The sequence below is a fragment of the Siphateles boraxobius genome, unplaced genomic scaffold (genome assembly GCF_051911475.1).
Source record: "Siphateles boraxobius isolate OS27281-9 unplaced genomic scaffold, OSU_SipBor_1 7, whole genome shotgun sequence".
In the NCBI taxonomy this organism is placed as follows: domain Eukaryota; kingdom Metazoa; phylum Chordata; class Actinopteri; order Cypriniformes; family Leuciscidae; genus Siphateles; species Siphateles boraxobius.
In genome coordinates this window covers 33,530,163-33,557,069 of record NW_027509197.1, presented here as the reverse complement: position 1 = coordinate 33,557,069, position 26,907 = coordinate 33,530,163, and the positions used below count along the sequence as shown (strand labels likewise).

General features: G+C 37.3%; 1 protein-coding gene across 2 annotated transcripts in view; it reads left to right on the top strand.

The window, feature by feature from the left end:
• The first annotated feature begins 767 nt into the window (after window positions 1-767).
• The window catches only part of cwc22 (CWC22 spliceosome associated protein), a 46,464-nt gene continuing 20,324 nt past the window's right edge, over window positions 768-26,907 (top strand). The window contains exons 1-14 of one of the 2 annotated variants that reach the window (XM_077215963.1): window positions 768-896; window positions 6,239-6,338; window positions 12,592-12,767; window positions 13,454-13,506; window positions 13,593-13,679; window positions 13,793-14,047; window positions 15,517-15,645; window positions 16,101-16,269; window positions 16,353-16,406; window positions 16,507-16,642; window positions 16,729-16,935; window positions 18,218-18,280; window positions 19,281-19,379; window positions 21,513-21,597. In XM_077215963.1, coding sequence (XP_077072078.1) covers window positions 834-896; window positions 6,239-6,338; window positions 12,592-12,767; window positions 13,454-13,506; window positions 13,593-13,679; window positions 13,793-14,047; window positions 15,517-15,645; window positions 16,101-16,269; window positions 16,353-16,406; window positions 16,507-16,642; window positions 16,729-16,935; window positions 18,218-18,280; window positions 19,281-19,379; window positions 21,513-21,597 — 1,676 coding nt within the window. In that variant the 5' untranslated portion in view covers window positions 768-833. Of the gene's footprint in view, window positions 897-6,238; window positions 6,339-12,588; window positions 12,768-13,453; window positions 13,507-13,592; window positions 13,680-13,792; window positions 14,048-15,516; window positions 15,646-16,100; window positions 16,270-16,352; window positions 16,407-16,506; window positions 16,643-16,728; window positions 16,936-18,217; window positions 18,281-19,280; window positions 19,380-21,512; window positions 21,598-26,907 lie in introns of both variants that reach the window. The other variant, XM_077215962.1, reaches the window with a different exon arrangement.

The window sequence follows — 26,907 nt, the reverse complement described above, 5'->3', positions numbered from 1 at the left end:
ACATAATCATTCCCAATAAAATCAGTTTAATGTGAATGACGTTCATAATTTTATTAGATGATTTTTTCTTTGCTTTTATTGCTAACTATTTTGTACAGAGGATGTTTCATCACAAAAAGGGAATCACACAAACAAAATAACACAAATAGCATGATAAGATGATTTTGGAAGAATTTATTTGAAAAAGTTTCAAATCATGAATTATAATTAAGGTGTATAAAGGGTAAATTAGCCTAAATCCCTTTGTTTTAGGCCTGTGCAATAACTTACTTTTAAACTTCCCCATAATAAATGGATACAAATTGTAAAAAAAAGAGACATCAAATTATTATTATTTTTGTTGTTGTTGAGAATTGGGATTAAGAAACATCACACTATACACCATCAAATTACATATTACACACACACACACACACACACACACACACACACACACACACACACACACACACACACACACACACACACACACACACACACACACACACACACACACACACACACACACACACACACACACACACATACATCAGACATATACCTGTGATTCCTGGAAACAATATTTGTAAAAAAAAAAAAAAAAGGCTTTTTTTCTAATTAATCATCACATTCCAGTTACTTTTCCAGTTACTATGAATGCCTCAAGACTTTAATATAATGTCAAATAATATCAAGACATCTGTTTCCTGGAGCTTAGTATTTTTTTCCCCATCAGTGATAATCATCCGGCATATGCTCAGTAATGCAGTGTGACTGTTGACGAAAACGCGTTTTGCTCCTCTTTGGAACCTCGCGGGCATCCGTAGCATCACTTCCGGAAGACGGCGGGAAAGATGGCAGCCGAGGCAAACGAGTCCAAGACGGTGTCTAATCTGAGTGCTACATCCAGAAATGAGGTAGGGACATCATCAATCAACCGCGTTAAAACAATAGTATGTATGTTTGACTGCGCAAGACCGTCTAAACGGGCTAAGGATATGTTTGCCTGGGTTTTACAAGGAAGGCCTGCACACATGGAGCAGATGGCGCTGCTTTAGTCTGTGTGAGATCAGTTGTGTGTAACATGGTTATAAACACTGGCATAAACCAATAATAAACACTTATGTTGTTTCATACAGCTACACACTAGTCATTTATGAGTCCCTTGATTCTCTATTAGTGAAATTAAGTTCCCTAGACTAGTTATTTAGGGTCAAGGTTATAAATCATAACTTGTGATCAAGTCACAAAAACATATATTTTTAGACATGTTCTGTGTGTTCAAAAAAATGCTAAGCAACATCTAGCCATCTTATTTACTAACTAGGTCTAATTATTTAAGACAGTGGAAATCCATTTGAAAACAATCCGATTACAACCGTAGACCATTATGTAAGGGTTTGTTGAAATAATTGGTCTTAAGTTATTGTTCTCATATTGCAGATTAAATTTCATTGTGAGAAGATTCATTTAAACGTTATTGTACTTGTGCATGCATACGTCCTTAATTTCCTGGCACTTCTCCATGCAGTGTTTTATTTACTTGTTATGGGTTCATGTCGAACCCAAACTCACTGTTTGCATGTGAATAAAAACAGACATTGACTGAATTGTCCTTATGTGAACAAATTACGGAATGCCCTTAATTTAATAGCTTGGCACAGACTATGTTCTTGTAGGGCTTTTAAAAACATCATCAAACTAGGCTTTCACAGTGAGACTTATCTTATCTTAGACTATCACTTTGTTATGCAGTAATGGTCCACTACAGTGCAAAAGTTTAAGATTTTTGAAATATTTTTGTGGAAACTGTGATAGTATTTTTGATGTATGGAAAATAAAAAACAGCTTTTGGGCTATTTGAAACAGAAATATTTTGTTTCGTTATAAGTGTCCTTACTTTCAGTTCTGATCAGTTGAATGCATCCTTGCTGAATAAAAATATTAATATTTCTTTAAAAATAAATGTAACCCCCCCCCCCCCCCCCCAAAAAAACCTTTTGAATGGTGGCGTACATATGATATAGTTATTTATAATGAAAGAACATGTTAAATATTCATGTGGTAATGTCTAATCCAGTGAATTAAGTACTTAAACTGGACCAATGAAAGGAATTTTTATTTGACATAATATTTAGCAATATTATTGATCTGGCTACTGACGCTGTTGAATGAGAACTGAACTGAGCTGGATAATGACAGTTTTTGCAGTGCGTTTTTTTCTTTAGTTGAAATTAACTCAACGGAACTGAATAACAGCTGGAATACATAATTTTCCTGTTATCACTATAAAGCTGCTTTGAAACAATCTTTATTGTATAAAGCGCTATATAAATAAAGATGACTTCACCTCATTTTTTAGACTCTCTTTGTATTTGGAACTAGATGTAAACATAACGAAAAGATTATTTTTACATAAATGACACTCAAATGACTCATAACATAATGCAAATTTTATTCAACTAAACTTGCTTTACAACCCTTAAGGGTTAGTTCACTCAAAAATGAAAATTCTGTCATCAATTACTATGTCTTTCCAAACCCATCAGACCTTGAACTTGGATTCAACTGCTCTATTCAAATGTATTTATTTTACTATCTCTTTATGAACATTTTGAAGCGTCAGAGTTTTGGGTGAATAGACTTCAATGTAGAGACAAAAAATGTCTCTGATTTTATTAAAAAAATATCTTAATTTGTGTTCCAAATTCCAAAGATGAACGGAGGTCTTATGGGTTTGGAACGATATGAAGGTGAGTAATTGATGGCAGAATTTGCAATTTTGGGTGAACTATCCCTTTAAGAACAAGTTCTTCCCTTTCTTGACTTGTTTAGGATGCATCCAGCTCTGTATTTTTGTTATTTTGTTTCTTTGTTACTGTAACAGGTTAGAATGAATCCCTTTACCAACATGATATAAAGCAGGGGTGTCCAATCTTGCTCCCGGAGGATCAGCCTTCTAGCAGAATTTAGTTCCTGCCCCAGTTCAACACTCATGAACCAGCTAATCACGGACTTCAGGATCTCTAGAAACTTTCAGGCAACTGCTTTGGAGCTAAACTTTACAGGAAGGTGGCCCTTAGAGCTGCATGATTCTAGATATATTGAGAATCACGATTTTTTTTCCAAATAGAGATCACGATTCTGAACAGACAACTAAATAAAATGACGTAATTTACTTGCAGGCAGTTTAAAATGTTTAATTTATCTGAATTATAAAAAATACTCACTCAAATAATTTACTTGTTTCATTACTGGATGAATCAGCTTTTTTGAAAAAATCGCTTGAATTAATGATTCAATGACAAATAATTTGTTAAACTGTCATTTATTACCACCTGCTGGTGCGATGATGTTATCAAAACAACTGTTGTCAAAGTTGCTTTCAAAAAATCAGTGTTATTATCCAAATTATAAAATTTTAACCCAGTTCTTCTGTGATGAGATTAATATTTGTAACAGAAATAACTAGCGTTGTCAAAAGTACCGACTTCGGTACCAAGTCGGTACTGACATTTAAAAAATGTGACGCTTTGAGAGCTGTTGAGCCAAATCATAAACACCTGTGATTGTCCATTGTGTTCATGCGCTAATCAAATATGTCTATGATTGGCTACAATGATCAACGCTACAAAAACATGTTGTACATATATATCAATGACTTTCTTCTGCAAGCGCTTACACAGATACACACGGGAGTGTTTGAAATCAGAGGATCGAAAGAGGATGCTTTTTTAAACACTCCCGTGCATTGATCATTGTAGCCAATCACAGACATAATTGATGAGCGCGTGAACACAATGGCCAATCAGAGGTGTTTGTGATTCGGCTCAACAGCGCTTAAAGCGGCACATTGTTTATATTTCAGTGCCGACTTGGTACTGAAGTCGGTACTTTTGACAACCCTAGAAATAACGATATTGTGTGGTTGAAAAGACTGTTTGTGAAGCGGTTTCATACACATGACATCTGCTTTCTCTGGGTCAGTGGCTGTGCCACTACAGATTTCAATGTTTTGGTGTGATTTAGTCAAAGGTTTAATTGACATAGCCGAATCGCTGTCATTTAGGAATGATATCAAGTGGGTGTTTGAATCGAGATTGCAATAATTTAACGATTAATCGTGCAGCTGTACTGGCCCTCCTGGAGCAGGATTGGACACCCCTGGTTTAAACCATGATCCAGCTATTGATTAGTTGCTGTCATTTTTAAATTTTATATTTACTCCTGCAATAATATTAAGAAAGCTCTTCAATTGGCACTGAAAGAAACTCCAGTCCAGCTTTTTTGGGTTTATATAAAGTGCTGATATGGCTCTCAGTCCGCTCTCTCACTTATTATCCTTTTTTTGTCGTCAGACAGGCACTGTGTCTCTGAATGATTTATTCCTCGAGCGCTCAGCATTCTCAGTGAATGTGTAACTCTGAAATACCTGCCTACCTGCTGAATGGCAGATCCATGTTTGAAAGACCAGTTTCCCATAAGCTTGCAGAAATCACTCGAGCCGCCCGCTGCGTTCGGCCTGGGATTAGGCTCAGTGGCGACAGATAGGATGTCAAGTGAGACTGTTTTTTTTTTGGCCATTCTTTGAGTGTCCTGCATTCGTCTGCGGCCGATGCAGGACAGCATGAAGAGTTTCACATTATCAACACCCCAGAAAACACATCTGCTTCCTGCCCACTGCTTTCCTGCTGAAACAGCAAATTGAATTTTGATTGAAAAGGTGACAGTGGCTGCAGTGAGTGGCATATTCAGGGAAATCGTATTGAGAGAGCGATGCTTTACGGCTGCTGGGAGAGAGTCATGCCTTTGCTGCAGATCCAGATGTTAGTTCACTGATAGCTCGTCTGCTGTCTGATCATTTCTCAGTGCTGCCTGTAATTGAAGTTTACCTCTCTACTGCGAAATGCTGTATAACTGTCAGAAGTGTTTTGCATGAAATCCAATTCTGCAGTAAATGCTGTCGTTTGATCTTGGTTATTTTGTAAAATAATGCTCGTTTATGCATGATATTAACACCTAAGCTATTCTGGTCACAACTGGACAGTCCTTAAAGGGATAGTTCATCCAAAAAAGACCATTTTGTCATCATATACTCACCCTTGTGTTGTTGCAAACTGGTATGAATTTCTTCTGTTAACACAAAGGAAGATATTTTAAAGAACGCTTGGAAGTGGGAACCAGAAAACATTGTAGCCCATTAACATCAATTGTATGGACAAAAAACAGTTTCTCAAAATATCTTCTTTTATGTTTCAGAGAAGAAAGAAATTCATAAAGGTTTAGAAGGATCTTTTGGTAGGAAAATTGTCAGAATTTTCATTTGAGCAAACTATCCCTTTAAATACATTTTGTTTTTATAGTATAGCATTTTGTAATAAGCACTTAGTAATAAAGCAAATGTCAATGCAATTAATATCAATACAGAGTTACAGACTGAAAACCATTCACCACAAAGTGCATAGTCACGCAAATTAGACATGCGTCATGATGATACAAAAATAACATTACGTAGTTATGTTATATAAAACCATACTGGTACAATTGATTGGCTAGAAGAGTGATCAATATTGTAAGGTATTTTAAGTATGTAGATGGGCAAAAATGCAGATCGTTCTGCTGAAAAATGTATTTAAAATGAAATGTTAATAATTGTCTCCGTCATTTTTCTTCACATTTCTTTTTAGCTTTAATTTATTCTAATTTGAGTTTTCTAATTTTTTCAGTCAGTTGCTTTGTTAAATTCATAAAAAAAATGTTTAATAGTTTTAGCAAGAACAATCATGAAGAAATATATTTTGGTTTATAAAATTAAAAAATTTTATAACAAAGTTTATTTTCACTTTCCATGATTAATGAAATTTCCACAATATCCCATTTAATAATCAGTGGAATAATAGGTATTTATAATATTAGTGTGCGATAAATCATCTTAAATAGAGGTGTAAATTGAGTCCAAGCTTTTCCCAATAGCTCAAACCACATTCATAAGTCATCGGAGACCATCAACTCAAAATTCATACTCAAGCGGTCACAGGAGACATATACGTGTTCTTGTCCGATCACCTGAGACGAATGTACAAGGTATAATCATGTCTGTACAATGACACAGATTTTGGGCTTTATATAGAAATCATTCCTCTGCCATTGTCCTTATTTTCTAGCACACTGCTCTTACTGCACACACGTACACATAGACCTACTGTACTTGTACTTTACTGTGCTAGTTCTTATCCAACGTCCTCTCTCTGTCTTCCAGCCGCCCAGCCCAGGAGAAATGGAGCAGCGACAGAGAAAGGCCAGCACAAGTTCATCTGAGAATGGAGACAGTGATGGTGATGAACGCAGGAGGGTTGTTGGTGAGCTTGTCCTTTTGATTTTGTTTGGTTCTGTAACATTCAAGCAATAGTAACATACTAAGCAGCATTGCAACACCACGCTTTATAGTGTTTTTTTACCCAAATAAATGACATTTCTGTTGTGCATTCACCTTCATTGTTCTGTAGAACACAAAAGAAGATATTTTTTTATCAAGGTTTGAGCTGTTTTTGTCCTCAAAATGAAAGCCATTGGGGTCCAGAACAACATTACACCCAATTGACTTTCATCATATGGACAAAAACACTCAGAAAAAGAAAATCATACAGGTTTGGAGCAACATAAAAGTGAGTAAATGATGACAGAATAAATGTTTTCCCTTTAAATCATAATGCCACTGACCCTATATCCTCTTAATATTATGGTTAAAAATAATCCAAAGTTTAGCTCCAGTAGAACAAAAACCGTACATCTGATGACCGGAATACTGTTGCCTCAGCACTAAATTGGCACATAAGCCTGCTTGTTTCCTCACAGCTGAGACCTACTTCCAACATTCCCTAAGTCAGCACAAGGACGAACACGGTGACAAAGTAATGCTTCACTGTAGACTGGGTGAACACACGGTTTGTGTAGCTAGAACGTTTCAGGTGATGTGAAAAATGACCTCAAACAAAAGGCTTGTTTATACCAATGACTGAATTGAATTGGTCACACCAGACTTACTCATGTATATTTATTGAAAGGGAAGAATTGCCTTTATGTGATTTGTAAGTCTTCATTGACTGTAAAGAGTATTTTATTGGAATATCCTGCTATAAATACTTTTAGGCAATGTTTTTATTCAGAAAGTACATTAATGGGCATTTTTGAAGAAAAAAAAATGTATCCAAGGAAAATATTAGTATTTTATTCATCAGCCTACCCTATATGATTTTAGTTTTTAGTGTCTAAGGAAATAAAACAATGCCTTGCCAGCCAAAATGTCATTTTCGTGAACGTCTTAGATCCGAGCCTTTCCTTTTTGTGATGGATAAGATTCAGAATTATAAAGATATTCATGCTCATTGTTAAGAAATATATTACATTACATTCTGACATTGCATGTTGGTGTGGAAAACAATGCTACTTTTGAATTACTTCGTGTTAGAACTTTTGAACTACCTTTCAAAATGTTGCGGTCGGTACATTTTTTGAAAGTTGTATGCTTACTAAGGCTGCATACAGTCATTAATACAGTAAAAACAGTTATGTTGTGAAATATTTTTGCAATTTATAATAACAGTGTTCTATATTAGTATATTTTAAAATGTAATTAAGCCTATTCCTGAATGCAAAGCTAAATTTTCAGCATCATTACTCCAGTCTTCAGTGTCACACAGTCCTTTAGAAATCATTCTAATATGCTGATTTGCTGTTCAAGAAACTTTTATTATTATCAATGTCAAAAACAGTTGTCCTGCTTAATATTTATGTGGAAAATGTCATATTTTTTTCTCCAGGATTCTTTGATGCATTTGTTTAAAAATTATTTATTTTATTTAAAAAATTCCAGCATTTTTTGATGCATAATAGACATAATGTTATAAAAGATCTGTCACTTTTGATCAATTTTAAAGCATCCTTGCTGAATAAAAGTATTCATTTAAAAAAAAAAATCTTGCTGACTCCAAACTTTTGAACGGTAGTGTATGTGTTAAAGGGGACCTATTATGCCACTTTTCACAAGATGTAAAATAAGTCTCTGATGTCCCCAGAGTGTGTATGTGAAGTTTTAGCTCTAAATACCCAACAGATAATTTTCTACAGCATGTTTAAATTGTCACTTTTTGAGGCTCAGAAAAACGCACCGTTTTAGTGTGTATCCCTTTTAAATGCAAATGAGTAGCTGCTGCCGGCCCAGAGGGCGGAGCCTGACGAGCTCGCAGGACGTCTGTCAGGACAATCTCTCATCTCACGGAGTGATAATATCAAAACATAAACTCTCAGTAGCCGTGTTCATTTCGACCCGGAGTCAGACAATAATGCCCACAGAGCCAGATAATATATGCTGTATGGAGATTGAACAGGTATAGTCTAGTTTAATTACAGTTATAACTTGTTTTTCCATCTTTCTTTTATCCACTATTAGTACAAGCCTGTCGGACCGCGTCCGAATGTTGTAAAAAAAATGAGTTCATTGAAGTATATTGTACATCACACAAAAGATGAAGCGTCAATTTCACTCTAGAAAATCACTGTAAGAGCTGATAAAACAGTGTAACGTTATAAGAAGTCCGCATTAAAGTATTATCCATAAACTCTCTCCCTCTCCCTTTCATTATTATCAACATACACAGCGAAGTACAAAAAACACTCGTTACAACTAACAGTAAACAAATATTATACACACCTTTTCAGGGGGTGCTTAATAAACTGGTAAACTGTATATCCGTAAAACAACTCCTATGAACTGTAATAATTGTGCGCGGTATCACTTTCATTGCTGCCATGATCAATAACGTTAGGCCTATCGCTCCAGTAAATAAACAGAGCTATAATGTGGATTAATACATCCAGCTACACAACACCGACAACGCTTGGGAGACATTCTCGTGAAAGTGACACGTGATGGCCAAAGTATGGTAAGCCATACTTGGAATTTGACCTCTGCATTTAACCCATCCAAGTAAGTGCACACACATTAGGAGCAGAGTAGTGAGTAGTGAAGACACACACACTGCAAACGTGGATACAACCGGAGCAGCGGGCAGCCTTGAGTGGCGCCCGGGGAGCGATTGGGGGGTTAGGTGCCTTGCTCAAGGACACCTCAGTCATATTCCTGCCGGTACTGGAATCGAAGTTCCAACTCTCAACTCGCTGTGAACTCGATCAGGGCGGTTCTTTGTTAGAACGGCAGTGTTTGTCAACACTCGTGGACGGGGCCTGTGGCTTTGGTGACGTCACTAAAGCCACATTCTGAAAACAGATCGTTGGGAGACACTGCTTATGATTTATGGGGAGTTAAAAAAAAGGAGTGGGTGGATTTTTATCACTGCTGGGTGGTTGTGTACACACACTGCCATCACACATTTATGTCCAAACACAATGCAAAACTGAATTTTGTATAATAGGTCCCCTTTAATATTATGCTACTATTTGCCTCGGATGTCTCCAAAAGGAGCATTGTCAGACAATGTCAAGTCAATAATCAGTGTTTTCCCATAGAGGTCTCTTTATCTCAGGGCTCATCTGCATCCGGCCTCAGTGTAGCACTGCAGACGTGTGTAACCTCGCTGCTCCTGCCTGTTTATCTGATCTATTGCTTTCTAGTCTCTGGAGCTCATCACTAACAGTCTCACTTCACTAGCTCTCATATGCCGTGTTATCATCCATAAAATGTTTTCAATCATCCCTTCTGCTGAGCTGTTGCACATTCAAAATCTGCCTGAGCGAAATCAACACAAGCGTCCTCCAGCCTCCTGACACCTGCACAAGGATACTTTCCCACGTAGGAGTCTGATTTTTATAATTTGCCCTAAAAAAAAAACAGGGCCACATCACCTATTAGGAAGCTGTGTTGTTCAGTGGTCAATATGTATGAAGACAGCACATTTCACAAATGGGATGAAATTTAGGCACAGTGTGTTCTTTTTATCCAACGTAATATTAAAAACGAAACAGCAAGAATGTCACATCTGACTTCTCTCTCCAATAGGAAAAGCAGTTATACAGCATGTTGTGACGTCAAAGTCAGTGCAATAAAGGCATTTATGCTACAAAATATTTCTGTTTTAAACTTTCTATTCATCAGATTCAGAATTTTTTTTATCACAGTATCCAACAAAAATATTAAGAACTGTTTTCAACTTAAATAGTAATAATAAAAAAATTCTTGAGCACTAGATCATCATATTAGATTTAATTCTGAAGGATCATGTGACACTGAAGACTGGAGTAATGATGCTGAAAGTGTAGCTTTGCCATCACAGGAATAAATGACATTTTTTTATAATCTATTCAATTTAGGGCTGTATATAAAATTTAGTTATCAATTTTTTTTAATCGTGATTAATCGCACCTTTTTGTGCTCGACATTAAGAGTGAAGCTGCCGCAGAGATTAAGCTCCATATTGGCAAATGATACCAGCTGTCTGGGAGCCATTTCACACTGTGACTGCAGCAATTACGCATTCAAGATCGTTTAACAATAATCTTCCCATCATGCATTTTTAAACCTCTGCACTGTTGTGTACGTGTTGGGATAAGTCATTATCGTAAATGCCTTCGAAAGAAGAGTGAAAACTGCATTGATAAAAGCTTCACTGTTTTTGTTTTCTTTCTTTGGTGCCTGTGTTTGAACCGACAAAAGGATCTGCAGGAAAACAGCAGGTGTTGAGTCACAGGCCCAGTCGTGAGCTCGGCAGAATGATCTGCTCTTTATGATTATTTCATGGGATTTTATGCTCCCCGGCACTGATTCAATGCTCAGTTATTGGTTTCTGTTGGTTTGAATGTCACTTCAGATTTGAGAGAATCATCGACTGAATCATTATTAAATAGAAATGTAAATCAGTTGTTGACTCCAAGCATGGAGTACGTTTCCTGAACACCGCCATAACTCGCTGGTTAACCACAAAGTTATAATGCATCTTTGGAGAAACTGTAGCTTATTTGCTAGAGCATGATCGATTTGAGTCCTCATGCCATACTGTAGGATCTGGGAGCAGATCGGACAGAAATGTTTCGTTCGAACAGAATCTAGGACCATAAATGAAGTGTGCGCCATCCAGTCTAAGCAACAAACCTTGTGAAGATATAATCCCAACTAGAGAAACTCCCAGCTAAGTACTTTATGGTTATGCAGTCTTCAAAGAAATGAGCCTAGCAAAAGGAAGAATGTTGCCAACGTTAGATAGTTTGTAAAAGATCGGTTGGTTTGGAGATGGCACAGCTTGAGCACCACAATGATAACGCCAGAGGATTTTTTTTATCCCCAAGACAAAAGAACCAAAACACACCTTTTTCTTCTTAAAGACCTTTAAATGAACTCCCTTACAACAGGATTGAATTCCACAGGAAAAAACAAAGAGATGTTTTTTTGTTTTTTAACATATAAAATCCTTCCAAACAATGCTAGACGGACTTATAATCAAACATCGTTCAACTGCATAATTCTATATCGTGTGCAACCTATATATGTGAATATTCTGGTTAGATCACACTTAATTCACACAATTATTATAACTATTGAATGGTTGTTTGAAAGGGTGCCTTGTTTGGTACCAGTGGGTGTGTATGTTTTTAACTCTGAAGATGACTTGAATGAAATTTGTGTAAAATGTATTGTATTTTTATATTAGGAATAATTTCTAAACTGTTCTCTGCTAAGAGTAGGGAATTGAGAGACCACAGATAACATGTAATTTATGGTGAGAGGAGGAGAAACAGCCATTTCTGAACTAAAGAACGAATCTAATTGGTCAGAACTTCTCTGAATCTTAAGACACGAACAAAGAATTAGACAAGTAGACGAAGACCGCAGAGCAAGATCAGAGAAAATGGGTTAACAGCTTCATTCAAGCCATCTAACTACTCTCGTCTTACTTTTCTTTCTTTTTTCTTAGTTTTGTTTTTTTCTGTTGAGTCCCTTGTTCCAAGTTAAGTTTTGCCGCAAAGTTTAGCAACAACCTTTAAAAACCTCAGAACTTCAAGCAACGGCCATGAGAAAGACTCCGTACCCCATTTATCCGCCAACACGCCAACGTGATTGGCCCCCAAGACTTCAATCCAGACACGACGAGATAGTTACGGCCTGTTCAAGTAAATGTAGTGATTCTTTCAAAATTCCCTATAAATTGATTAATATTTCCCTTTGCGCTAAATTGACCTGTTTTCATTACAATACTAACAAGAAACTATGCTTCAAACCACAGGCTGAGAGGTGTACTTCCAACCACACAACTTTGCAGTTCTGTTTGCGAATGTTCGTTGGCGCTATATTCTTGGGAAACACTGAATTGTTGAACTATGTTGGTAAAGACAGTACTTTCAAGGCTAATTAAGCTTTTGGGAAATGCACACCTGGGCGGTTTGATGGCATGCGTACCGCGCAACAGTAGCAGAATACTTGATTGCTAGTACTGACAGTCCTCTAAAAGTGTGGCCAAGAATTGTGGTGTTCTCCTCTCTGAGATTGTTTTTAAAAGAAGTTAGACCCTCTTTATCTTCTTTGTTCATTCATCACTGTGGTTTATTTTGAATGTTGGCAGCTGTCTGAAAACCTTGTCTTAATGTTGTGTAACCCTGAAGCAGGTAGACACGAGGGTAGCTCTGGTTCAGCTCAACCTGAGGGCTCTGGCATCAGAGATGGGAGTCCACGAGCAGGTAGTCCTGTGGCGAGGGCCAGCGGTTCAGACAGCGACAGCAGTGAAGACGACAGTGATGATGGTGTAGTGCACAAAATAAAGAGTAGTGTCACGCATATCAAGGTGAGTTACAGTCATACAGCATTTTCCTAATGTTAAAGGGATAGTTCACCCAAAAATGAAAATTACCCCATCATTTACTCACCCTCAAGCCATCTTAGGTGTATATGACATTCTTCTTTCAGACGAATACAATCGAGTTATATTAAAAAATGTCCTGGCTCTTCCAAGTTCTATAATGGCAGTGAATGGTCGTTTCTGTTTTACGCGATAAGCTTAGTAGGAAATAGGTTACATGAAAATTGTGATTAATGGTGAAGCCCTACTTTATATGTACCTTAAGGGTAACTCAAACCCTGGCCAGAGCCTGACCCCACTCACTGGCAATATTTGAAAAGTGGGCAGAGCCCAGCGGAGCGGGGGCGTGCACCTGAGACCCGCGTCTCTCTGTAGGCAAGGGCGTGGTGAGCTGGTGCCTGTTTACGTCATGCACAACATCCAATAGGAAAATTCAACTGCAGTAGCCACCGTTCAACCTGAAGGGGGCAGCACTCAGACATTTTTACACCATATATTGTAGAATTAAAACACTTCATACGCAAATGTCAAACAATTTACTCGAATCAATGAACAGCATTAATAAAGCTCCAGTCTTACAGATCATTATCTAAAAAAAGTTATTTCAGGATTTAGTTACCCTTTAAACAGTGCTATCCAATAAAAATGTCTTGTTGGTTTGTTTGTTTCAGCGTGCCTCTGACGATGAGAGCAAAAACATACAAAGAAGCTCCTCACCTGAGAGGTAAAACTTCTGTTATTCTTGATTCAGAAAATCTATGTAGAATTCAGACCTTTCTTAAAAAACATTGATGTTTTTCTCTATTTCAGGGATGAAAAGAGGTCACAGTCAAAATCCCGCTCTAGATCTCGCTCCAGATCTCGCTCTCCTCAAGAACGTTACAGAAGAGGTCGTAGGTGAGGGAAACGGTTGATTATGTTCTTGACAGATTTTCTGTTGTCTTTTTCGTCAAGATGTAAAAAATTGCACCTTTAAAGTTATGACATTTTCTCCGCTGTCCTTGCATCAGATCCAGGGAGCGTGATCGAGAACGCTATGGCAATCAGGATCGTTACGAGCGGCGCTCCAGCAGAGAGAGGGATTGGGAACACAGGAGGAGGGGAAGGTCAGCCTCCCCAGACAAAAATGATAAACCTCCCAGCGAGCAGCCTCCAGTGAAGAAGAGGAAGGAAGCGCTGGACCCCATCCTGACCCGCACCGGTGGGGCCTACATCCCACCGGCCAAACTGCGTATGATGCAGGCTCAGATCACTGACAAGAGCAGGTTGGTTTCACTTTTTGTAGTTTTAAATAAAATTATTGATTTATTTCAAACTGTCCATCCCAATGAATCAATTCAAAACTCTAAAGAGAAATTATCTTATGGAAATTATTTTGAATCAGCGCAGAATGTTTCCTATTAAAATATTTTTGTAAAAATACTCCCTATCGTTCAAAAGTTTAGGGTCAGTACGATTTAAAAGAATGTAATACTTTTATTCAGCAAGGATGCATTAATTTGATCAAAAGTGACAGTAAAAACATTTATAATGTTACAAATATTTCTGTTTCAAATAAATGCTGTTCTTTTGAACTTTCCATTCATCAAATAATTCAGAAAGAAAACTTTCATGGTTTCCACAGAAAATATTAAGCAGCACAACTGTTTGATACATTGACATTGATTAAATGTATTAAAACATTATTTTGCATTGTAATAATATTCCACAATATGATTGTTTTACTGTATTTTTGTTCAAATAAATGTAGTCTTATTGAGTATAAGAGACTTCTTTCAAAAGAATTAAACAAATCTTACGGACCCCAAACTTTTGACCAGTAGTGTATATAGGTAAATCAATTTTTTTTTTTACTTTATATTGTTATTTTGGTGTTTATAAATACATTATGCATTCAGTGTCCCTGGTGTTCTTGTGAAAAACAGCGTGGGAGAATATGGCTACATGTATTTAAGAATTTGGCTGTATTTAAATGTTTGCATATTCTTTTTATTTAACTGGCTTCAAATGCCTAATAATGATCAGCTATTTAAGCCATTTTTAGAGCAAATAGATACATACTAAAGTATTTATTGTATACTGTCAAAAGGCTGAAAAAATATAGAAATATCATTTCTAGATTTATTGCCCAGCTCTAATAAGGAGCAATCATCGGGTAAGATAGGTGGTCTTTGTTGGTCCATCTTGAATTATATTGATTTTGATTAAGTCTTGTGATAAGAATAGATTGTGATTTATTGATGGTGGGAAACGCATCCGCATTAATTCAATGAAGGGGTCGATTCAATTTCCTCATGCAGAGGAATAGAGGTCACCAGTCAGGATATATAGAGGTGTCCCTTAGGGATGTGGGATATCTATAGCAGGAGTGGAGTGTGCTTGAGGCCAGACATTGAAAGACAGGTGATCGAGACAATACATCAGAGATCAGTCTCAAGAACAGCTAAGGGCAGGAAATTAGGGGGAGGCTCCTCACCATCAGCTTTTTCCATGCATGCTGTTTCGTGCTGAAGTACAGACTGGAGAGCAGACAGCGTTGAGGTTTTTGTCCTGCTATTACAGTTGTGCAAACTGTGACCTTTAAAATAGTCTATTATGGTGCACTAAAGACAAGTATTAGAAATCCAAGATTACTGCTGTGTTAACAGGCTGAAAGTGTCTCCTTCAAGAGATACAGCATCATGGGATCAGTGTAGTTGGTTTTTCATCCATTCTTTTCTTTTTAATCTTACAGTTTGGAGTATCAGAGGATGAGCTGGGAAGCCCTGAAGAAGTCCATCAATGGTCTGATCAACAAAGTGAACGTTTCCAACATTGCCAACATTATTCAAGAGCTGCTGCAGGAGAATATTGTGAGGGGCAGGTAATGACTAAAGATATTGTGCTTTACTGATCTATGGCTTTGTTCCTAGTGTGCTGTCTACATAGGCAGCGTTTAAAGACATCATAGGCACAGACCCAGCTTTAAGTCTGTTTCAGAAAGTGGGCAGCATTATGCAATCTCCTAAGATATCTTCATTTGGCCAAATGCTCAATTCCATAATGCATGTGACAAGTGCAATGGACAAGAATGAGCTTTTAAATACCTGTAATCTTTTAGCCCTCATGAAGGCCTCTGCAACGAAACGTGTTGGCGAAATAAAGTGTTGTATCTTTTCAGCTCCATTTTCTGACTATTTTGATCTCTCCTTTTCATAAGTGTTGCTGGTATTGCCCCAAAGCTTCTTTCGCTTTTCTTCCACCACCTTGTTGATCTTGTGAAGTTGCCAAGTTGAAGCCAGAACAACTACTACAAAAGACTGGTGTTTCTCTCTCTAGGGGTCTTCTGTGCAGGTCTACACTTCAGGCCCAGGCTGCCTCTCCCATCTTCACCCATGTGTACTCTGCTGTGGTGGCCATCATCAACTCCAAGTTTCCTCAGATCGGAGAACTTATCCTCAAGAGACTTATCCTCAATTTCCGAAAAGGTTACAGGAGGAATGATAAAGTAAGCCTTTAGGTAGCTGGCTGTGGGTTTCTAAATGGAGCTCTGATTTAAATAATGCTCTAATTTTTCTTGTATCTTTTCAGCAACAATGTCTCACCGCGTCCAAGTTCGTGGCTCATCTCATCAATCAGAATGTGGTATGTCCTTTTGGAGCTTTAACAGATTTTTGTTAAGACTATAGAGTAGGGGTGTTTAAATGTACTGTATTATTGTATTCTTTTTTTTTTTGTCCCAAAGGCACATGAAGTCCTGTGCCTGGAGATGTTAACCCTGCTGTTGGAAAGACCCACTGATGACAGTGTGGAGGTTGCCATCAGCTTTCTAAAAGAGTGTGGTCTCAAATTGACAGAGGTTTCTCCCAGGGGCATCAATGGTACATTCTTACCTATTTTTATTAGTTATCAGTATTGAATGGATTATTGTATCTTGCGTTATATCTACACTGTCATTTTTTTCCAGCCATCTTTGAACGTCTGAGGAACATCTTGCATGAGTCCGAGATAGATAAGCGTGTACAGTACATGATTGAGGTGATGTTTGCCATTAGGAAGGATGGGTTTAAGGACCATCCCATTGTCCCAGAAGGGCTTGACCTAGTGGAGGAGGAGGACCAGTTCACGCACATGCTTCCTCTGGAGGACGAATACAACACAGAGGACATCTTAAGTAAGATCAGCCGCACTCATTCATGCCATTTTACAGTGTTTAAACCTTTTCTATTTCTTCATATAAGGAGTTGAAATGAATGGATGACTGATTTGAGATTTTTTTAAAGTGTAACTTCCCTTCAGCATCATTACTCCAGTCTTCAGTGTCACATGATCCTTCAGAAATCATTCTAATATGCTGATTTGCTTCTCAGGAAACATTTATTATTATTATCAATGTTGAAAATAATTGTACTTCTTAATATTTTTGTGGAAACCATGAAACATTTGCAATCTTGAATTTTTTTTTCATGATTCTTTGAAGAATAGAAATTTCAGGAGAACAGCATTTATATGGGGTGGGTGATGGCGCAATGGATAAGACACATGCCTTTGGTGAGAGAGACCCGGGTTCGAATCCACTGTGAGACACCAATGTGTCCCTGAGCAAGACACTTAAAACCTAGTTGCTCCAGAGGCGTGCGACCTCTGACATATATAGCAATTGTAAGTCGCTTTGGATAAAAGCGTAAGCTAAATGAATAAATGTAATTGTAAATTTGAAATGGAAATCCTTTGACATTACACATGTCTTTACTGTCACTCTTGATCAATTCAATGCATCCCCTCCGAGTAAAAGCATTAATTTATTTTAAAAAATCTTACTGCCCCCAAACTTTTGAACTGTAGTGTAGGTTTAATTCTTAACTGTGTCAGTCATGATTAAACGCATGCTTCACGTTTTTTTAAGTTCCACTGTTTTTTTCGTGTTAAACCTGTTCTTGCTTTCATCATTGCTACTGAATGTGTTGAGTGAATAAGATTCACTACCTCACTCACCTAACCTGCCAGGCCTCAATTTCTCAAGTTTAGCAGCTAATTACCTTGATATGATCATTATGGATGACTTCCTTCTCTCTAAAGCCACCCACGATGGAACGCATGCTCTCAAACCAGAGGCTGCAGTCCCTGCTCTGTCTGTGTGTAATTGAGGGTTTTGCTCCCTCGCTTATCATATTTAGCCTCTGTCTGTACTATGTACTGATGTTTACGGATAAGTATCTTTTCTGAGGCTTCTGAGACAAAGTGCACTAATTGAAAATCCATACAAGTAGGCCTTCGGGGAACATGAGCAGCCATTATCACATTAAGCTCTTTTTATGTAATACGACTAATACACAGCAAATTTTTCTTTATGGGTAATTGCCTCTGATTACATCTCATTGGCATTGACTTAATTGCTGCGAAACATGTAATTGCAAACAAATGTCTGCTTTACATCAACAATATTCCTTTTGCAGATGTCTTCAAGTTGGATCCCAACTTTCTGGAGAATGAGGAGAAGTACAAAGCAATTAAACGGGGTGAGTTAATGACTCGTTAGCTATACGCATATTCCATTCTTCTCATTACCGCCTATTAAAAGAGATGCCCTCTGATGCACCGTCTCTGCTAGCGCATTTGAATTTTAATTGTGTACTAATTGTACAAAGGACGGGAGACAGCCATATGGTACAGGAAGCTGAAATGGTGGCCCTTGATTGCAACTATTGTAGATGCTTGTTCTCTGATACGAAGATGATTACTCCGTTTACGGCTTGAGAAGCAAAGCCAATGGAATCCTTCAGCAGTGGAGGAAGTGACAGAACATAGTTATGACCTAAGATGCCAACAGGGGACCTGGGCAGAGACCAGAGTGTGTTTGTGTTACGCTTGTCACTTTTTCCTCAAGTTAAATTCAAATCAATCTCAAGTAGGATAAAATTTTAATTGATAGAGACTTATTGTTCTCTACAGTAATGCAACTTGTCTTGCTCTGTATTAAAGACAAATAAACTGTCACAACTATCGGCATGAAGTCTGGTCTACTTTACAGCTTATTCTGGCCCAGAACCATTCGGTTAGTTAGGTTATTTGTAAAATAAAAATAAAGTAGTTTGCAAAAACAAACTATAGTGAGGTATAAATATGCAGTCAGTTTGAATGAAACCTAAACAGAAATGCTTTTTTTTCCCGTGGTTTCAATGCCTAATAATCTGATGTAATTCATATCTGTGGTGAATGAAATGAAAACTAAATACAAATTTATAAAAAAATATATTTTTTAAATTACCAATGAAATCAAAGCTATGTATACACCATTAAAGTTAAAACACAATTGAAATTGAAAACTCAATTGAAATTGTAAACCTAAATACAAAGTGAAACTAGTAACCCTGCGTCTGACCAACATATGAAGTTACCAACCACAGTTTGTTGTGTGTTTGTCTGTTTAATAATTAAAAACATTTCAATCATTTTTAAGATTATACCTTTTTTTTTAAATTAAAAATGTAATTAATCCGTCTTGTTTTCATACCTCAGAAATTCTTGACGAAGGAAGCAGCGATTCTGGCGATGACGCTGGTGGCAGTGGAGATGAAGACGATGAGGAGGAAGACGAAGAGGAGGCAGCTGGAGAAGGTATTCATTTTAAATATTCATGCTTTACTGTATACTTTGAGAAAAATAGGCACTACTGTATTAAAATTCAGTGTTACTATATGACTGAGTGGTACTGGTGCTATCCTCTCATTGGTCTGAGTTCTTATGCGAGTGCGGGTGTTTGGGGACAATACTTTGCATTAGTTCCCCTAGATAATCCTGCTAATATGGTCCCTTGGGTCCTTGTGTTGAGAAAATCTGCATAAAACACTATAGCCATCAGAAAACTGCCTGAAAACATGTAGACTTCAACAAGATTCTCTTCAAACTGTCATGAAAGAAGCTGATTTGACTAAGAAAACTCCCCATATTAAGGCAGGAGTGTCCAATTAAAAAAAAGTCTAAATTCGACGTTTTGGACAGAATTTTTAATATTTATTTGTTAATTTTCATTAACAGAAACTAATTTAATTTTCATTAACAGAAACAATAACACCTGTACATTTTTAAAGGGTAGAATTTAAATAATCTCACTGAGTTAGAACTCCTATTAAAATGAACAGGATTGTTTCTATGGTAGGCCTATCTAGAATGGCTTTATGGTATTTAGTCTGTCGGCACATTTAGTATAGATACAAAAGCACAAAACTATCTTATAACTAAAGTTTCTGTTGCCATATGTTTCATTAGCCTACTCTAGGGCTGTGACGGTATGTGATTTCTTTCTTACCGCGGTGAAGCAGCAACAAATCACGAGGTTTGGTGGTTAACCACACACACACACACATTAGAGGTCTGCTACCCAACCTGAGCCGGACGGGTCTTGAAATACTCACGGTTCACGCACACGTGCACACACACTAGAGGTCTGCTCTGCCTTTAAACTGAAGCCCGAACCCGCCCCGTACCCGAAATCATTTAACCTGACCTGACCATTGCGGTTGTATTTTAAAGGGGCATTCGGCAACTATTTCAAATTAATAAAACCGTATATATATATAGTTTTTCTTAGTTACAAACCCGAACCTGAGGCTGTTCATTTAGCATTAACACAAACCCGACCCGAAACGCGCGGGCGCAAACACAAAAAAAGTGCGGTGATGACCTCAACACCGTGCTAGGCCTCTCATTATTGCGCTAATGCAGTTATCGTCACAGCCCTAGCTTACTCCATTCATATTTAATGCATGTCTACATAATATAATACAATTTTAAATGAATATCCCACATTTCTGCCACAATACCATTTTTACTTTTAGTGTTACTGCAGTAAATCCATAAATATTTGTGATTTGTGCACTGTCAGTGTTGCTCAGAATGTCAGCGCTGGTTTCATCTAACTTTAAACTACCTTAAATCACCAAGACATTTGTGTTTGTATCAGGGACCTCTGCACACTCGAATGCTCCTCACCGGATCTCACTGCACTGTGTACTGGTCGCATGATCGAGATGGTCAGAGAGAAAATGCATTTGTTCTGAGCTCATGCTCAGATTGTATTTTGGGCAGAGCTAATAAATGGTGTGGCACATTTAATGTTTCTCATAAGCAACAGAAATTGCAGCGCTTATCAGGTATCAAATTTTGTTTCACTCACAGTTTACTGCGTCACTTGGCCTAAAATCTAGTGCTGTCACCTTTTGTTGACTGTGAAACTGCATGATTTGCCACATATAATGTATTTTGATAGACAAGCTGCGGGCCATTTGAAATTTATAATAATTGGATTTTTTTATTAAAGTGCTACAACATTTATTTTGAGATGTGTAGTATTTGTTTAAATTTACCCCCCCCCCCCCCCCCCCCCCCCCCCTTCAAGAAAGAAAATGACTGAACACATCATCGAGCACCACTCTTCTGTTTTTAGATGTTCCTGAATTTGTCACTTCTGTAGGATGTCTCGTTGATTATTGGCTCAAGTACTGCCTGTCATTGAGGGCAGACAGTGTAAGCTGTGTCTCTCTCTGCTGGTCTTTAGTTTTGTTCTTGTGATCAGATGAGCTTAGCTCTGTTAATTGCTTCTTCGAAAAAGGCTTTGAGCCTGTGAATTAAAATCACTCTGCAAAGAACAAGTACTATTGACCTCTGAAGGGAGACATATCATGACAAAAACTTCATCCAGACTGTTTTATCTTTTTGGCTCTCTTTCCTGTTTTTCTTCTCTTTATTTAGAACAAGAAAAAGTCACCATTTTCGACCAGACAGAGGTGAACTTGGTTGCGTTCCGTCGAACGATTTACCTCGCTATCCAGTCAAGGTGAGTGTGTATGGTGCATCATGTGAATGTGATCCAGTGACACTCTGCCGCGTCTTCCTTGCTTCCGTCAGCAGAATGGGAGCAGCTCTAAAAACCACCAGAAATAGTATGTGCAAAGGCTTGTTTTGGCTGGAACTGAAAAACAACCTACATTTGAGATCCCATGTGCAAGAGATGAGGCTGTTTTTTCTTGTTTTTTTTTTGAGACCAAAGCCCCCGAGGGCCCCAGCATGCAGATTAAATTAATAACGTTTCAGATTAGTTGTTTTTAATTTAATTTTGCCGGCACAGAGCAGCAGAAGTGCCATCACAGATCAGAAATTGCTGTGATGAAAGACTTCAAAATTAGATATCATTTGATATCAAGAGTGTTTGAAAATTGTTTAAACAACAATTCAGGGGCTGATTGATCGAGAGTATGAGGAAGGCAGCATGAGTCTATTACCTTTGGCATCACAGAACTGTTTCACAGTATGACTGTCCTCATAGGCATGGAGCTGGAGTTTATTTAATGTACATCTTTATAGTGGAATTTGGGTTTTGATGCATAACATGTCCGTGAGCTTTTTTTTTTATCATCAAAATCAGTTTTTAATATGAATTTAAGGTATTTAGGAATTTCTTTCTTAGACAGGACAAGTGTGTTTTATTTTCTGTTCACCTTTTTGCCTGGTGTGTTTATGCCTACATTTTTACAAGTGCAAATATTTCATGTAGTCTCTCAATTAATTGTTTTAGTTTCAAAGAGTCATTATAATTACAAGAAAATACAAGAAAATTATAAAAGAATTGGCCGAATCTATTATTAAACAGTTATTGCACAACTATATATAAAGTATAAATGTAGCAATATTAGTGTTGTCCAAAAGATTGATATTTCGATGCCTCAATACTGAAATATCTGAAACGGTTCCAATACTCCTTTTCTGCAGTATCGATACACCTGATACCAGCTTCACGTTCTCACTCTCTCTTTTCTCCGATAACGAATTGACACACACCTGCCTCCAGTCACTCACTTGTCTCATTCGCTCCGTTTGAATAGTGCGTATATTATACATCATTTTACTCATTCCCGCTTGTTTCATGTTCAGATAAAAATCGCGTGCTCCACTGATCTATATGTGGCGCTCTCATAAAGCCGCCTTTCAAACAGCTTGCAAGAACCAAATTGATTACTTTTTCATGGCTTATTGCACTCAAATACATACAAGTAAACGGTTAGTTTCAGAGCGTAAATAGTTGGGAGAAAATGCATGTTGTGTAACAGTATATTGAATCCGTGCATAAGCCCTTAAAGTGACAGCAGCCTAATAAACCTGATGCTGTCTGTCATGTTAATCAGAGCAATTGTTAATCACTGGCTGCTCTTGACTAAATTATTTTTGTAACTTTAATTGTTAGCTTTAACCTGTATTTTATTTTTTACAATGAAGACTATCCAGTGTTATTTTACATTTGATTACTTTCATTTCTGTAGTATTTCATACATGAATACTACTGTTAGACCCACCTGAAAAACTTAAAGCCATGTTTATTTCATTGGTCTCTTAATTCAAGAGCTGCACAATTAATCGTTAAAAGATAATAATCTCACCCACGCAATCTCATTCCTAAATGACAACAATTTGACTATGTCTATTAAACCTTTGGCAAGATCACACTGGAACATTCAGATCTGCGTTCACGCTGCGGCTGATCCAGAGAAAGCAGTTCATATTATTATCAGTTCATAAATATTCATATTATCACAGAAGTACTGGGAGAAAAGTTTATAATTCTGATATAAACACTGATGTCTATGGTAGCGATCAAAATAGAGCAAATCCTTTTGAAAGTGCCTTGGCAATTACATTAAGTGACTTAAAATATATTTGTCATTGAATCGTTCGTTCAAGAGATTCGTTCAAAAACACTGATTCATCCAGTAATGAAACAAGTTAAGTATTTATGAGTGAGTCATTGAATAATTTATTCAAATCGAAAAGAAAAAAAAAGTAATTTTGTCAGAACCTCTAGTAAATTACATGTTATTTTGTTTAGATCTCTATTGACTGTTCAGAATCGTGGGAGAGTCGTGATCTCGGTTTGAAACAAAAAATTGTGATCAGCAATTTATCCAGAATCGTGCAGCTCTACTTTATTCTATTGTATTTATTTGTGTTATCAATTGGGATTTGTTTATTTGCTCTTATTTTATTTTATTACTCACTGTTTACTTGTGGTATCAGAAATGTAATCGAAAATCAATTTTTTTCATGGTAAATTATCAAAGTTTGAAATTGCAGTATTGTGACAACACTAAACAATATAGGTGCAATATTTCATCAAATGAGAAGGGAATAATATTTAATTTAAAATAATTAACAATATATTTAATCAAATGGAGTTCACGGAAGAGTATTTCATTTTTTTTATAAATAGAGTTAAATAAATACCGTTTTTACTTTTGTATTTTTCCTTAAACATTAATAATTAACACACAAAGACATGAGCATTTATATCATGCGTTTTAAAGTATGATGTGAGTGAATTTTTTAATCAGAGTTTGAAATGATCACCCTATTTTTACTAAAACTTTTCAATGAACACAGAGTCCTGTGAATGTTTATAGTGTGCATTTTAAATTGACACGAGAAAATAGTTGAATCAGAGTTTTTGATGCAGTTCACTCGCATGGACCGTTTCAACTGATTCATGTAAATGAATTGAACTTCCAAACTGCTATTTTTGCTAGTGAAGTTTAAATAACATCTAGTACAACATCTGACTTCACACTCTCTCTAAATCGTGAGTCTTGACAGGGAAAGTTTGTCAAACTAGCCTAATGACTCTTAAGGAAACTTAATGATTGAATAAGAAGTTGAATTCAACATGAATATTCATGTATCCTTAGCAGGCACCAGGTCACACCCCGATGCGAGTGTGTTTATGGCGCTGGACTCACAGGCAGCCTCACAGTTCCATTTCTATTGACCTGAAGCTTTGAAAAAGGCTTCCCTCATGGAGAATGTTTGAAAGTATTAAACCTTTCAGCGCCTCGAGACTGCCGAGCACTCGTAGGTCAAAGATGCAGCAGATGCTGTTTTTTGTATTAATCTTAGCGGTTAAAAACAGGCTTTGAATGCATACTAGCTTCATTTAACCTGTTTTTTTAAAGGGGTCATATAATGGTACATGCACTTTTTCAAGTTGATTTTACTGAAATGTGTGTTGGCAGTGCCTGTACACAACCATCATATAATGATAAAAACCTATCCAGTGTTTTTGTTTTAATCTCCTTATATGTTTTCCCCTGCCTCAAATTGAGCTGTTCGATTTTGTGACGTCACTAAATAGGACGCCCCTCCCATGATTGTTGATTGACAGCAGCGTTTCAACAGATCCCTGCCCTGAGCGAGCTGTCAGTCATCATAGTCCGTCATTGTTGATACGCTGGAGCAGAATGGCGTCTAAGCGATTGTGGTGTTCTGTTCTTGGGTGTAGTAACGAACACAGCAGTAATTTTGATGTTCCTAAATCCGAACCGCTGAAGACACCGTGGCTGAGTTTTGTTTTCGAAGGGAATATTCCCCACGAGCAACGTCAATTCTTTCAAGTTTGCGCGATTCGCAAATCTTTTCTCACCAGACTGCTTTATTAACGAAGGAAGTAACTTATAAAGCTGATTTTGTTAAGAAGCTGCTCCTGAAAAAAGAATCATTACCAACTATTCATGTCTCCCTGCTGAACCTCCAGAAAAAGTAAGTGTAAAATTTTATTAACCGTTATATTAATCTTTGCAAATCGCTTTACGATGAATGCGGCTAAGGTTTACACTCAGGGTACATACGGCATGTTTTCTATGTACGACGTTCTCAATATAATTCATAATCCCACGTTTATAATGAACAACGCGTTATGGTTATTGTGTTATTACAAACTGAGTACGTATAACTTACATCAGTAAACACATAGCGTTCGTACATCTCACTAAGTTACTCTACCCTGCCAGTACACAAAGATAGATCAAAGTGACAATATAATAACCAACCATTCAGAAACGTCATGTTCGAGCCTCAATTGTCGAACTTCTTCGGGCCGTCATCTTGTTCCGACTCCGGTTCAAACTGATACGGTTGCACAGATGTGTCCTCCTCAGAGACTCCCGCTGCCATTTTTTTCCTATACCCTCAACTGTTGTCAAGGAAACACTCCACGTGCGGTGTGGTCATAACGCTGTTATGAACGCCCGCAGAACAGAGGGGTGGAGTGAGCGAAGCTCATTATCATTTAAAGGCATTTGCACTGAAATGGCGTGCTGAAAACAGAGCTGTTTTTGACCAGGTAAAATTAGTGTTTTCTTACAATACTAACGAAAATTTTTAATTAAAGTATATTACAAACTTTAGACCCTAAAGAATCAAATTAACTTGTATGAAAATGGCATTATATGACCCCTTTAAGTGATCACAGCTGTACGGCACCACGTCAAACAATATGCGATTGTGATGAGGCTTCATTCGTTTAGTTGCTGTATATGTAACAAATCTTTAAATATTTTACCGGCTAAGTGTCGACTGGCTTCCCTAATGTCTTTAAACTTGCCCACTGGCAGCTGGATTCACCTCTTAAAACAAACCTCGTGTCTCGCAGCGCTCAACTGCAGCTCACTGCCCTGAGTGCAGAAAGAGAGCAGAGACAAAAAAGAGAGGCACTACAATGGTTCTCACTTTCCCTTTCTACAGACTGCCTTTGAGGTCGAGATGAAACTGATTTGGCCCACAAATGCCCCGCCCGGAGGCGAGGCGAGCCCTGTGTATGGACAGGAAAAAGTATGACCCATCAGGAAATTAGATTAGCCCAGCTATTTTTCTGTTAAAATCGAGTGTATTCGTTTTGTGGCACAACCCTGTGATTGCCATAGTGAGGTTTTCTTAATTTTTATATAGAGAAGAAAGGAAATGATGGAGAGAGTAGAGAACAACCTCTGTGAGTTTGGCCATTTTAAAAAATTGTATAATCTACTGTTGAAACATTTGGGGTCAGTGAGTTGTTGTTTTTTTGGTTTTTTTTTGAGAAATTAATACTTTTATTTAACATGGATGCATTAATTTGATCAACATATTTGATGCTCAGGAAACATTTCTTATCAATGCTGAAAACAGTTGTGCTGCTTAATATTTCTGAGAAAAACATACCTTTTTTCAGGATGATTTGATGAATAGAAATTCCTTAAAGCTGCATTGTGTCATATTTAGGAGGATCTGTTGACAGAAATGCAATATCATATACATAACTATGTTTTCAGTGGTGTATAAAGACCTTGCA